General features: G+C 51.4%; 1 protein-coding gene across 2 annotated transcripts; it reads right to left on the reverse strand.

The window, feature by feature from the left end:
• Positions 1–1,797: 1,797 nt before the first annotated feature.
• SLC2A2 (solute carrier family 2 member 2) lies at positions 1,798–13,911 on the reverse strand. 2 transcript variants are annotated; one of them, XM_075033195.1, is made up of 12 exons: positions 13,879–13,893; positions 13,140–13,235; positions 12,602–12,632; positions 12,358–12,490; positions 11,721–11,845; positions 10,822–10,937; positions 9,611–9,773; positions 8,643–8,830; positions 7,460–7,564; positions 5,420–5,521; positions 4,306–4,509; positions 1,798–4,098 (listed from the first exon to the last, which is right to left on the reverse strand). In XM_075033195.1, exons 1-12 carry the CDS (start codon positions 13,891–13,893, stop codon positions 3,907–3,909), a joined length of 1,470 nt encoding a protein of 489 aa, XP_074889296.1. In that variant the 3' UTR covers positions 1,798–3,906. The 2 variants fall into 2 exon arrangements, with proteins under 2 accessions (XP_074889296.1, XP_074889295.1); XM_075033194.1 differs by having other exon boundaries at positions 12,358–12,632; positions 13,879–13,911.
• Between the last annotated feature and the right edge of the window lie 471 nt (positions 13,912–14,382).

Consider the following 14,382-nt stretch of genomic DNA (forward strand, 5'->3'; position numbering starts at 1 on the left):
CACAGTATAAGAACACATTTCGCATGTTAACTAAAGTGCAACGACCATTTAGCTAGTAAGTATGACTCGGTCTTTTAAATTTTCTTAATGATTAGCAACTTAGTAAAACTGTTACGCTGAGAGATAAAAATAATGATTCAACAAGCTGTGTCTCAAGAACGAGTTTTAACTGGAACTTGCATGTAGCAAGGACAGATAAAGTGTGCAGTCCTAATTACCAGCCTGATGTGACAAAAGTAAACATATCGGCAGATTTAACCAACTCGTATGGCCCCTTCCTGCATTGTCATACATGGTAAAAGCGCCAGTCCAGCGTATCGGCTTAATCCTTCCACCACAGCCCTGGTGAGGACGGGGGTTGCTGCAGCCTTCGGCGGCGCCGAGCTCTGCACCCCGCTGCAACCAATAGCAGAATTGATTTGAAACATCCCGGGATGAGCAAAGCATCATCTCCAGGGGAATATACTAATAAATGAAATGATAATAGTAAAATGCATGAAGGCACGTTGTCCGGTTGTGGCCCAAGAAGGTCAGGGAGGGTGCCTGCTGGGAGATCTCAGCCTGGAAGGAGAAGCCTGACTTCCCTTCCACACGGCAGCTGCTGCAAGGAAGCACAGCCTGAAACTCGGCACCGACCGAGCGCAGAGTGCGTCTCGTTAGCCTGCAGGACTCACAGCATGCTGGCAGCAGACTGGGAAGAAAATAAATTATTGGCACGTGAAGTCTGCTAGCTCTGAGGCTCCTGCTTCAAACTACATGGTCTTTACTATAGCTCAGCCAAAAGCTTCAGAGAGGTGTGGGATGAAATGAGGAGAGAAAGCCTGATTAAATATACACACGGCTTTCAGCTGACAACCGTTTTTATAGAGTCATTTTAATTAAGTGCCTGTGAACCCCCAGGCAGATCTTCCAGGAAGTTCAGGAATATAGCTGTGGGTAATGGTAGTGTTGTGGGCTTTGTTAAACTAATGTATGTGCTGCACTACAGTTATTGGATCAGACTTTCCATATCATTCACCTAGTAACACACAGGAAAACAAAGACTGGTTGCTCAGAGTGTTGCTAAATAAATGACCCCTCACCGCTGAGTTACTGACAGTGTCACTGACTGATGCCCCTCAGGCATTAGGACGAAACTCAGCAGAAGTTTAGCGAAGCAGTTTTGGACAGCCTGTCTCATGCTAAACCACCTGTATGGCCGTTGTGCGGCCGTAGCTTGAGCCGTTGTGTTTGTACAGACTGGTTGGCTCACAAGGACTGAGCGGGGATGTCCAGGACCGCAGTGCCAGCACCCTCCCTGCCACCCTGCCCCTGCTGTCCCATCCTCCTGTGCCTGGAAGGAATCCAGCCTGGCTCTGCCCTCAGAGCAGGGGCAAATCTGCTTTGAACCCCATCCCTCCCCAAATGCTCCTCCTGCCTATCGTCCCTAGAAAAGCCCCAGCACCAAGTTTTAAGCTGCACCGACATCCATGCAAGCGGAGGTACGCTTTACAGTGGGCTTTTACAGGTGGGCCGTGGGGACTGCTGGGGTTAGACGCCGGCACACCTCCAGCGAGGGTTCATCCCGACCAGAATCAGCTCCCACTGGCTCCAGGGCTGCCTCCCAGCCCTGCAGTCTCACCTCTGGACCATCCATTTCAAAGGGATTTAGCTGAGGGTTTGCACAGCAGTTACCACCTGTGGAGCAAATGTGTCCTGCCAGGAAAATACCTCCCATCTGGAGTTACACATATGTCAGAGATGTAAAGGGAAAAAACCCAACAGCACAAACCATCACATGCCGTAGATGTTGTTCATTGTCACTTTATGTAACAGACATAGATAACACTGCTGAAAGCAAGAACCCATCTCTTTTTTTTTTTCCTCCTTTTTTTACATTCAGACAAGTCATTATAATATTTAACTAACTGCAGTAGACACCATGGAGAGCTTCTGAGCCTGTCTTCTCGGCTAGTCTCACCTGGGGAGACCTGTTTGCAGCACACAGACCGATGGTTTGACTCAGAGCCTGCGCCCCAGCCCTGCTACTCTCTTCTGTGCACCGCAGCCTGGGCCCTGGTTCTCACACCCGCTGCACGCCCCGTGTCAGTCCCAGGGCCCCCACCGCTGTAGCACACGACAGCATTGACCCAGTTCTCCTCCAGTTAAATCCCAGCAGTCACTCCAGGAAAGCCTTTGGCGCAATCTTATTGCTTCAGTGCACATACTGGGGCCAGACGCTTGTCCTAGTGGACCTTGTGGCTACGCTTCCAGTCACTTGGAAGGGACCAGAATTTGCTTTAGGGTCTTAATACCAAGAGAGTAAAGTCTACAAAGGAAAGATGTCCAGGCACAAGGAAAGGAGCATGAACCTTCCCTAAAACCAAACCCATAGCAGCAGCCGGTGATCCTCCTTAGCCTGTTGATTCTCATGCTTTTCATTCTGCTTGATTCTCTGTTACATTACGGTCACTGCTTCACTGGCAGTCGTGGTGAGCTCGCAGTGACCGAGCAATGCTGGTGTTCCATCTCTAAATAAATAATGGGTTTCTATCCTGAGAAAGTTGCTAGAAAGTAAACTGGCATCACAACAAGGAACATGCAAATCTTAAAAGTCAAGCAAACAGAGAGCAGGCTTTTACAATGATTCCAACATATCCCCCCCAAAAGGAAGAAAAATCCTTGCAGTTTGATTTTGGCACATAAAAGTGTCTCATAAAGAAGCAACACGAGCACAAACAAGGCTGTAGAAACAACACAACCCCCTGCCTGCACACTATCTTGGCTGAAGCACATCCAGCCAGCAAAACCGTCAAGTGGTGCAAAGTGGGGGTGGGATGAGTGGGGCACCTTCCAGTTAACGCTGCGATACCCATTTTCCCCTTTGGGTTATCGTTAAGTGTTACGGTACGGGCAGCCCGAGGCCTCGGCTGAAGCTGGAGCCTGTGGGTCTAAGCATTGTACAAAAGGAAGGGAAGGCGGACGCAGAGGGTGGGGAAGGAGGAGCAGCGAGGAGAGGTGACCTGGTGACGGTCACAGCGTGGAAGGGATGGCAGCAGGACTTGTGTCTCCTGACCTGGGGACCAGGAGTGCCCGGGCCCCTTGTGTGGTCAATGCTGTGCTGTGTCCTGTGCTGCAGCAGGCATAAGGGAACCGGGAGAGACTTCCTAGGAGGAAAGAGGAGGTAAATAGTCTGGCTGAAACAAAAGAAAAAAAGTGCATGTCAGCCTAGCCAGAGTTTCTAAGATTCTCCTAAGAAATGTTGTGACTTGAGAAATCCTTATGAGATGGGAGCGCATTTCCATAATGCACGGATAGCAAAGCAAGTGAGGTGCATCCCAGCCGATTCAGGTGGGATCCACCTTCTTCCTCTGCACAGGCAAGGGGAAGGGCGAGCTTGCTCAGTCTGTTTTCCTTAGCACCTCGGGCCATGAGTGCTGTGTGCTGGTGGCACAACTGCACTACCCGTTGGTTTCTCAAGGCATCAGATCGCCCAGCAGAAGGAAGCAGCAAGCATGGGACAAAAAGGGGAAAACATGAGGCTACCGCGTCAGCCGACCCCTCTTTCCTTCATTCCAGCTGAGTGATGACCCTGCTCGGTGTAATGCTTTGCCAACTAGTAAGATCATCGGTCCCACCGGGCTCTTCCAGTGGGGCATGGAGACACACGTGTAACGTATTCCTCCCGTCCTTTCCCTGGCTCTTCCTGAAGCCCAGTTGTACCGAGTATTTCAGAGTAAAATGCCACGTTAGCACCTGCGGCTCAGAGGTGTGAGCCGCAGCAGCCAGAAGGCATCCGATGGACGGGTCCTCCTGGTCTGCCAGCTGCAAGGTTTTTGTGAAATGAGACTTTTGCCCAACGTTCTTCCTGCGGTGCCCGAATGAAGGTCCGCGCTCAGTCCCTCCTTTCTGGGTGCGTGGCGATGTCTATGCCTCCTCGCTGCCTCGCAGGTCTTCCAGCTCAATCATGGCTTTGGCCGGGAACTTCTTGCGGCGGAACACAGCTGCGATCTCCTCAAAGGACTTCCCTTTCGTCTCCGGTACTTTGAAGTATGCAAACAGAAAGAAGACTAGAAGCAGAGCCGCGAAGATCACAAACACGTACGGTCCGCACAGATCCTGCAGTGGGAGAAGTGAGAACAGGGGACGCTTCCATCAGCACCGCAGAGATGGTTTCCCCTTCCTACCCCGGGGGGCTGAGGTGCCCGGCGGGGCTTGGGGATGGAGATCTGGGAGGCACGTCCACGTCCCACCGGGCTGCTTCGGGAGCCCAGCGGTGGGACGGTGCCAGTCATTTATTTGTACGGTTCTAGAGGGATTTCTTACCGCTATGTACTGGAAACACATTCCCACGATGAAGTTGCAGGCCCAGTTGCAGAAGCCGGCGACCGCGATGGCGGCGGGGCGCGGGCCTTGGCTGAACAGTTCGGCTACGATAAACCAGGGGATGGGCCCGGGCCCCACTTCAAAGAAGATGACGAAGAGGAAGATCGCAACCATGCTGACATAGCTCATCCAGGTAAACTGGCTCTGCAAGAGGGCGCGCTTGCTGTTACGGTCCCAACACGACTCTCATTAATTATCACTAATTACTTTAAATAGGCTTCTTTTTCAGAAATTTCTTTCTATTCAGACAAGTGGGGACTGGACATGAATAATTAAAGCTCTAAACTCTTGTGCCAGGTGCCGGCTGGGCGTGTGGTTGCCGCTTGCAGAGGGATGTTGGAGCTCACAGCTATCAGCTCTGCTGTACCTCAGAGCCCTCTCCTCGCCTGCAGGATGGCCAGAAAGAGGCAAGTTGTCTTTAATAACCAGGGTGTTCAGTAAAGGAGGCCACCCCCTCTTTGGTTTTACATCTTGACAGGGGCTTGCACCAGTGGTTTGGACTGACTTTGATGGGGGCAGCTCCATCCTCTGCCTGTTCTGCCCCATGTCTCACAGTCTGACCCCCCTCCTGGGTGTCAGACGGAATAATTTGTCCCTTTTTTTACGACAAGATGCTAGTCTAGCATCCCTGCGCCAAGCCAGGGAGATGCGGGTTGAGGGTTTAGGGCACACACCGTTTGCACGCGGAGGTGCGCCCTGGGTTTTCTTAGCAGGCATGCGGTTACGCCGTGGGAATAGCGCAGTTGCTGTGCAAAGGAGCTGAGGTTGTCAGCGGACTCAGGGAGGGGACAGGGGACACACGGACTCAGGGAGGGGACAGGGGACACACGTCCTTTCTGGCAGCACTGGGGTATCTCAGGGGCCAAGGAGCGCAATGTCCTCAGGCACTGCTGTAACCAGCAGAGATGGCTCCAGCTGTGGCCACTTTGTCCCTTCTAAGAACAAATGTTTACTGAAGTTCTTTGAGATGAAAATGCAAAATGTTCACTTTAAAAGGTGGTTTGTCTTCTCTTGTTTGCAAACCATGGAGAAAAAAATGGAGAGAAATTCTTACCAGGAGCACAAGTCCAACTGTCATGGCCATGGCGCTTATTAACATGCCCATCAAACCAGCCAGGAACAGGGACCGCCTGCCCGCCTTCTCCACCAGAAAGACCTGTAGAAACACGTGCAGCAGCTCAGCCTCCAGCACCGCCACTCTCAGGAGGTTCGATCAGGTCCATTAGCAATGAGCAACCTGTTACCACTACCACACTGCACTCCTGCTCTTTTAGCTCTTGTGGTAGAGATTTGTGTGCTGGTTTCCAAATGTCAGAAACTCTGCTGGTGGCTGTTAGGGAGCCAGGCTGAGCAGCCACCCTGCCAAGGGCAAGGCAAAACCACATATACTCAGAGCTCATGCATTTCCAAGCTCTCTGGACTTCCCACCACTCCTACCCATGTATTGCTGACTATGGACTTTTTTCTCTCTCTCTTTTTTTTTTTTTCCGGGAAGAATAGACTTACTAAGTCTGCATTAGTTCGGAAGCAGGCTTCAAAATATAGCATGATTCAAGGTCACACCATGGGCCATTGCACCTTGCCTGTCCTAGGGCAGGGATAGTTGTGCAGCAGGATTGTGGCGTCAGGATTTTTCCTCCAATTGCTCCCAGACTCCTTTTGCTTCCCTGGTAGCCACAAGGGTTAGCTTGCTCTTTCTCAACTCCTCTTGATGGACTCCAGTCATCTCACCCAGATTTTGACATCTAAGTCTGTACCAATCACTTCACCCGGTGGGGAGATGTGGGTGACTCCAGAGGACGGTGCATCGGGCCTGCCCTAAAATACTGTGCATCGGCCTCTGAAGCTGCCTACTCCTTCCCCTCTGCTTGAAAGCACACCTTTGGCCATCAGCTCAACCTTTCCTGTCATTACAGCAAGTGATTTATGCTTCTACAAGACGATCTCTTTTGCTGGAGGCAGTTCATCCTGCTAACTCACGAAATTACTGAGGGCAAGCCTCTGCGCTCGCTTCTCCCTTGCCAAGGTCCAGCCGGCTGTCAGCACTTCTGCCTTTTGATCGGGGTCTGTCATTTATTGACAAACGCAGGTAATTTTTAAGTGCTCGTGGCCAAAAGAAGCAAAGAGCAAATGCCCCAGGCTGCAAGTACCGTAGCCCTGGGGTGGAGATTGAACTGCAGGAGACCCTCCAAGCTGGAGAAATACGTCTTCCAGCCGCACGTCTCTGTGCCTCATTTCACAATAAACATCACGGTTTCTCCTCTGTACGGGACCTGTGATAGTCTTGCTCTAAAGCAGGTTCATCCTAAGACCTCCTATCATCTCATGCACGCTGGACTAAGATCTCTTAGAGCTGTGTATTTCTGCCTTGCAGCTGGTCCTGCTTCATGGTGGGTAAAAGTCCTTTGCTCCCTAAGTCTCCCTAGAGATGTGAGGGAAATGGGCTTGGCATTTCCCCATCTTCTTATATTAACGGCCACATTAAAAAAATAATTGCCTGCTGATAGGAATTGTGTTAATGCTCTCAGGAGAGAGACAAACGAAGGGAAAGGCTGTGAAAATGGAACAATCCTTTTATTGCTGCAGAGCACTGCATAGATATGATGAGGATAGGTGCTAGATTACTTTTATTACTCTGCAATAGCCTTTGGATATCACTGGTGCAGGTGCGATGTACATGCAGAAAACAATTTGAAAGATAACAGGTAAGAGGCAGATCGTGAGCTGCTGGCTGCCCCATCGCAACCCCCATCCCCTGCCTGCTCCCCGAGGGGAATAGGACCTGCAGAATTTCAGTTTCAAAGGCAACTGTTATTTTGGGGGGAAATGCTGAGCTACCAGAGCTTCCCTGAACACGGTGATGCAGTTTTCACTCATTAGGCATTTAGCAGTGCTGTTTGATACAACGGGCTGTGTTTCAAGTTTTGATTTTTCAGATGAGATTTGCCCAGGGAATGATTGTTCCTGTAAGGTGTGCAGGGTCAGCCCTGCAAAACTGCAAATCCCAGTCCCAGCTCCAGGATAAAATCTTGTTTCAAAACCACATTGTAGCTTACATGTTTTTGTGGTCTGGGGGGCAGAAATATTTACTTACGGAGATAACAGTGAAGACTGTGTTCACCACTCCAACGCCAATGGTTGCGTAAACTGGTTGGTCAACTCCAGCTCTCTCGAAAATGTTTGTAGAGTAGTAAAAGATCTATCAAAATACATTAGGATGAAGGATTAGGCAATGGGGCTGGTGGAACTTTTTGTTCTCTTGAGGGAAGAGTTGCACTTGCTTGCCTGAGATGTGAAGTAATTTAATTACGATTACTTTTTCAACTTTTAATGGCTTGTTATAATAATTAAAGCTGAAACTTTCAAAGGAGCCTGAGGGAGTTAAAAATCCCATTGAAATTCCCTTCCTGAGCTACTGCATTTGCACATTTAAAACTGTTTTCTTCCACGTAGTCCTGTGTTTCATCTGGAAAGCCAGCTCACCAGCACCGAGCGCTGGAGACAAATACCTTAATATGACCGCGTTTTACCAGAATTTGAAAATATTCTGGCTCCGATGGAATGACTCAAATTTCTCCCTTCTCTCCCAGAATAAGGCAGTTCCTATCCGGTGGAAGTTAAGGGCAGGAGATAAATGGGTGGCTGACCCTGTGGCCGGTGGATGGGGCTGGGCATGGCCTCGAGCCAGGGCAGCTGGGTCCGTGGGTGCTCGTCCCTGGCTCAGCCCCGCGAGCTGCTCCGTCCACTTTGCGATGTGGAAATACTCTTAGAGTTTTGAAAGCCGGTGGGACAGAGGCCTCAACCTTTGTAAAGTTGCCACCAGACTTTCAAAAAGTTGGGTCTTAGCCAGTTTTGAAAAGGAGGCTCCACGGTCCTGGGTGTAAAATGGTGATTTCTGCTATCCCAGGAGGTGCTGCAAAACCTGTTTAGCTAAAAATAGCTAGAAAACAGTGATTATGTGGTTTCTGGGGCGAGCAGGTAGTCATGAAACAGAGCAAACCGCTGACGAACTCAGGTATGAGGAGGGTGGTGGGAAAGCTCAGCGTGGATCTGCCGTGCCAGCCAGTTTCGTGCTGAACTCCCTCGCACCCTTCTCCCCTCCTGCCCGCCCGCAGCCCGGCTCGGTCCAGCTTCAACACCGACGGCAGTGGCCGAGGAGCCCGCTGCCGTCCCGGGAAAGCCTTCTCTTCGCCCCTACACGGCTTGGATGGAGCCAGCATTGCCTTCTCATGCTCAGCGTGGATTTCTTTAAAGGCAAATGTTTTGGGGGGACTTACTGCATTGATTCCTGAGAACTGCTGAGATATCTGCACCATCAGTGCCACGATGACAGCCTGCCTGTACTTCGAAGAGGTGAAAAGCTGTCTTATGGAGACTTTCTTTTCACTAGCGGCTTCTTGCTTTTCCTTTTCCATCTCAGCGATCTCTTTCATCGGGTCACAGTTTCCTCTGAGCCTTTTTAAACCTTAAGAAAAAGAAAGATCGACATTTTATTTTTAATGCTAGATAAGGGGTAGAATAAGGACAAGAATCTCACTAGCCAAAATTCAGAGTAAGCCAACCACGCGGACAGTAGTGTCCTCTTGCTCTGAGGACTCCTATGGCATATCAAGCCCCAAAAGCGTGTCTGCCTGGCAGCTCTGAGACACCACACTCAAGCCCTGTCCCTCAGCAATGCTTATTACTCCCATGCAAACGTGTCTAAATAGTTTCTGGTCCAGAGCTAATTTATACTTCAGCAGCTCGGAGCTGCTTATCAGTTTCAGCTGTGTCCTACCATTGACTGCTCTTACTCCTTGCAGAAGCGGCTGGAACCAGCTAAGGAGGGCCACGCTGGAAGACGTGTAAGTGGTTGCAGTAACCGCTGTGGATTTGCTGTGTAGTTGCAAATAGCAGTGAGGATGGAGAGAGCAGCTGTCCCCCAGAAGATGTCATTTTTACACCTGGTTGAAATCCCTTCCAACTGAATGGGGTTTTTTGGGGTGGCATCTGCTAGATGCGATCTCTCTGATGGACACGAGTAACACGCCAAGGCTCACGCTTGCAGCGACGTAGAAGCAAGCATGCCTTAGTCAGTGACTGTATGCAAGTGTCCAAAATTCCTCCTGCAAATGCGCTGCGTGGGATGGAGCAACTATACCCAGTTACACGTGTGAGCCCTCAGCTGGGCTTTCCCTTCTGTGTTTAATAATACGTATACTGTAAAAACAACTCCAGACAAACCCAGAATGCGTGTCTTTCTTACTTTTTTTAGCTTCTTCCACCTTCCCCAGTTTGATGTAAAGGTATCGGGGACTCTCGGGGCACAGCAGGAGCAGGAAGAACTGCAGGAGGGCAGCCACACCGGAGAGACCGAGGAGCAGGGGCCACATCTCATCATTGCCCAGGAGAAAGTCTAGTCCGAGGACCTGGAATAATTGAGGCATGTTTGAGTGACTTATTTTGCACCCTAGAAAAAGAAAGCGATTGACCACTATGGCATTTTGAAGTGACAACCTGGAAGAAAACTAGAAGCAAATACCAATTCTCAGTCCTAACAATCAGATTTCTTTAGTTATGATGAACATTTACAAGGAGGGAATGAACGGATGGTGTCAGATGTCATGAGCAAGGCTTTGGCTTACAGGTGCTGTGGGACAAACCTCTGCAAGTCTGTTCCCTGCCCTGGGGTGACTCGGTCCTCCTTGGGATGTGCCACCGGCAGGAGACCTGTGCCTGGCCAGAACCAGAACCTCACCAGAACTGCGTAAGCAGCAAGTACAGGCTGCTAACCAGCACGGTCTGAGCACCGGGGCCGCAGTGCAGCATGAGGCTCAGCAAATAGGCTAACTTGGGCTTTGCTTCACTGTGTGATTATGACATTGAAAAAGGCACTCCAGAGGGGTTGTGAGTACTTGCAACCTTCTACTTTCCACAATTTGTAAAGCATTTTTTGTATCCCCGCAGCCAGTGAAGCCGGCAGGACCTACCCTGGAAGCGTATTTTTCCCATGGTCTGTCCGTAGTCTTTGACTACATCAGATTAGATGAACTTTGTGGTTATGTTAAGTTTCTCTGGATGCATTGGTTCTTGGTACATTTATGTGCTCATCTGTCACATAGCTGGGACTCCTGCCACGGTGGGAGATGTTGGGCTCCCTGCTTCTCCGATGAAGCCATTTCTGAGTACCTGAATATCAGGGATCTCACGTTCAGGATCCAGCCTGACTCTGATGGGATGCGTACAAAAACTTTGCAGGGGAGGGGGATTGTTTGCAGAAGTACTTTTTACTTCATGAGAAGTTGTCCTTGTTAAGGACGCCTCTGACTCAAGGTAGGATTTTAAGCCCATTAGAGCAGATTGCTTCACACTTTCCTTCAGTTTCGGGGTGGAATGCTGAGCGACACCCCAGCGTATCACTGGGGTTTCCCTAATCTCTGAAATACCCTCTCTGGACTCGTGCGCTTTCCTTCTTACCTGGCTGATGAGGATACCCGTGACGATAGCAAGCTGGTGCAACGTCCCCAGCGCTCCTCGAAGGGCCGTGGGAGAGACCTCGCTGACATACATGGGCACGAGTCCGGAGGAGAGCCCTGCACCAAGCACATGCAGGCGTCACCTCTTCTAGACCACAGCTCAGCAACCAGCAGAAACCGCTTCCCAAATGGGAAAGGAGGAGGGAGCCCGTCTGCGGCATCCCGTGTGCCACCGAGCCCCCCGTGCCTGGCTGGCAACGACCCGCACTCTGCAGCGGTGCTCAGGTATCCCTGCGTTCAGAGCCCCAGGCTGGGAAGCCTTTACACTTGAACACACACACATACGAGCATGGAGGAGAGATCGTCCACTGGGAGAAGTTATCACAGAGCAAAGAGCTTTCTTAAAACTCGCCTGGAACCTTCAGAGCGGAGTATTGTATTTGCGTACCAGTAACGGTGATAAGCTGTTACTTCTAAGCTAATTCTAATGTAATTCCCTATTATTTGCCTACTATCTTATCCTCGCTATGTACAGTGCTCCTGTACTATCTGCTAGATAGTACTGTTGTCTAGGGAACCTGTCAAACAGCATGGCTAATAACATACTGTTACAACACCCACCACCAGGATCGAGCCTTGAGATACAGAGGAGGGACTCGCTCCTTTCTAGGATATGTAAATAAACCCATTTCATGGTAAAGCCAACCCAAATACTTCTGGGAAAGACCCTGGATCGAGAAGGACAGACATAGGGAGAAGAGGGAAACTCCCACCTGTGAAACCCCTTCTGAACTAAAAAAAAAAAAAGATTAAAAAATGTAGGAAACTCTTAACTGCAACCCTGGAGCACCCAGCCCTGCCAAGGGGCTGGTTTGCAATGCTTGTCCTGCCTGGACTTACCGCAGTACAGCCCCGTGACCGCTCTCCCGGCGATGATAAGCATGTGAGATGGACCAAATTTCGCCAGCCCCATGAGGAGGTTCCCAGTGATGGAGAGGACGTTCACCACCAGCATGGCTTTCACCCTGCAAGGCAGTAGCGGCACAGCTCATTCTGGCACCTCTCTCAGCCAAAGCAGCCATCACAACATACAAGCAGAGCTATTAAATGACTTCATCAGCACTACGGGGGAAAAAATAATGATCATAGGCACTGAAAAATATCGGGCAGGGGTGCAGTCGGGGTAGCTAAAAGTATATTCTACATCCTGCGGAAACGCTGTTCAGATGCCCTCCTCTCCGTTTTGCCATGGAAAGAAAGGGGGAATTTGGAATTTAATCAAGGCTGCTCATCAGCTGCTTGTTTGAAGTGCTAAAAGTTGCAATAAAACATCTGATTTATAATTGAGGATTTTAATAAGCTAGACCTCTGTGGCGGTTGGAACAGTATTTTGGAGGTTTGAGGGTTTTTTTTCGTTAAATTGGGGAAAATAACACAAACTGTATTTCTATGGGGAGGAAATGGTTCTAGGGGGAAAAAATCAAACAAAAAGGTTCGGGCTGTGGCACGCGACTCGCAGCACAGAAGCTCCTCTCACCTCCCCAGCCGGTCGCCGATCCACCCCACGGTGAAGGAGGAGACCATGCCGCCGACGGCGAACATGGAGACGGAGAGGGACCAGTACATGGTCAGGACGTGCGGGGAAGCGGCGAGATCCTCGCTGGTGTCAGCTGGGGACGCGAGCGTGCCCTCGGTGGTACCCCAGGGCTCCGTGCCGGGGATGGGGACGGTGCCATCCTCCCCAGCGGTGTCGGTGGCATGTCTGTCCAGGGGGACGATGCCCAGCACACGGCTGTAGTGGGCTTCTATCACCTGTGATGGGCAAAGAGGACAAACGCCATCGGCTCAAATCTATAACCACCCTCAACCCCTGTTTTGGGGTTTTTTTCTGCCCCGGGAAAAGCTTTTCATCACAGGCTCTGCAGGGGTGAAATCTCAGGGTCCTCCCCAGCACCCAGACCCCCAGAGCGGGAGGGATCGCGAGGGCAAATGCGGAGCAGCCCCCCTCGTCCAACGTCACCCCCCGGGAACGGGGTGAGCCTGGTGTCCGGGTTCGGCACCCGCGGAAAGGTGCGGTCGCTCGGTCTGGGCACGGGGACCACGTTGCAGCGGGGACGGCAGCATGATGTGCAGACCCCCGCTCCTTTCACGGGGGGCTGGCAGCGGCGGGGGGTCCTCGCCGTTGCCTTATCACGGGGAGATTGCGCCTGGGGAAGGGACAGAGCCCTCCTGAGGGCTTCTGCAAGGGACAAACCAGCCCTGGCTGCCCTGAAGCCCTTGTCCCTTGGCTGTGCACAGCTTGGGGGGGGCTCGGCTTACCTTCTGCGGGGCGTTAATGACACCCAGGCTGTAGCCGTACTGGAAGAAGCCCAACACCGCGGTGAAGACGGAGAGGACCAGTGTTCCCGTGAGGTGCTGGGGGAAGAAGCGGAGAACAGCCTCATCCCTGTCCAAACCCCTGCCCGAACCTAGTGGGCTGCATCCCAGCCCTGTCCCAAGGGATCCCGCTCCCCGGCTGGCCGGGATACCGGCACGCAGGGATGCTGCTGCTGCAGCAGAGGGGCTTTGGCCGGCTCCAAAGGAGAAGGGAAAGCCCCTGGGGGTGGGCAGGATGAGGCCCCCAGGGCAGAGCGACATTGCCCCACAAAGAGCAATCTGTGCCGGGGCTCTGCGGTGCTCGCGGTGAGCCGGAGCTCTGCCCGGTCCGGCAGCGCAGGCGGCAGCAGCAACGTGTCCTGCCCCATCCCCATCCCCACCGCTGAAGCAGGGCGGCTAGGAGAAAATGACCACAATAGTGTTTTTCAGCAGTGCTGTTTCAAGTGGTTTTTTCTTTCCGTTACAGTTAAAATTATCCGACAAGCTGACGGAGCTCTTAAAAGTAAAAAATAATCCCTTGAGCCCTTTGCCCCTGTGCTCAGTATGCAGACATCAAAGAGCAGTTAATTAGGGGAGGGGATTTTTTTTGCTGGTTTTGGTCCTGGCAAGCGATAAATGCCATTGCTCAGTGCTGGGCTCCTGCAGAAATTCTAGTGCAAAAATACCACCGAGCCATGGTTACCTTCTCTGCTTGCATTTTGCTTTTCTTGTCCATCCTGCAGCTCCTCCGCTGTCCTCCCGGGAGCCGTCACTGTCCTGGGCTGCGGAGCGAGGTGGGGGCTTGGGCAGGGCTGGCTGGGATGGAGGCAGGAAAACTGGCTGGTGCTCTGAGAAATGGGACTATATCAACTCTGGAGTTAATGAGAAACCCAAGCCTTCCATGTGGCCAGCGCTCGGCTCAGAGCAGCCACTACCAGTCCCTGCATTTGGGGAGACAAACGAAACAACGGGAGAGCCGCAAAGACATGGAGTGGACCTGGGAAATTCAAAGGATCCAGCTGAAAGGCCGGTTTGGGGCTGTCCCTCAGTTGGTGTGACATGCCAGGGACTTGGGAACGTGCTACAGCCTATTTCGAGATGTTCAACACCTTTCTTGCCTTCTGTGCTACATTACAAGCCTCTTGCTGAATTAGCAAGAAGAAACCTTTCCAGCCTATGTAGCAAAGAAGCTAGAAAATGACTAAGA

This window comes from Buteo buteo, chromosome 7 (assembly GCF_964188355.1).
Source record: "Buteo buteo chromosome 7, bButBut1.hap1.1, whole genome shotgun sequence".
Lineage (NCBI taxonomy): Eukaryota > Metazoa > Chordata > Aves > Accipitriformes > Accipitridae > Buteo > Buteo buteo.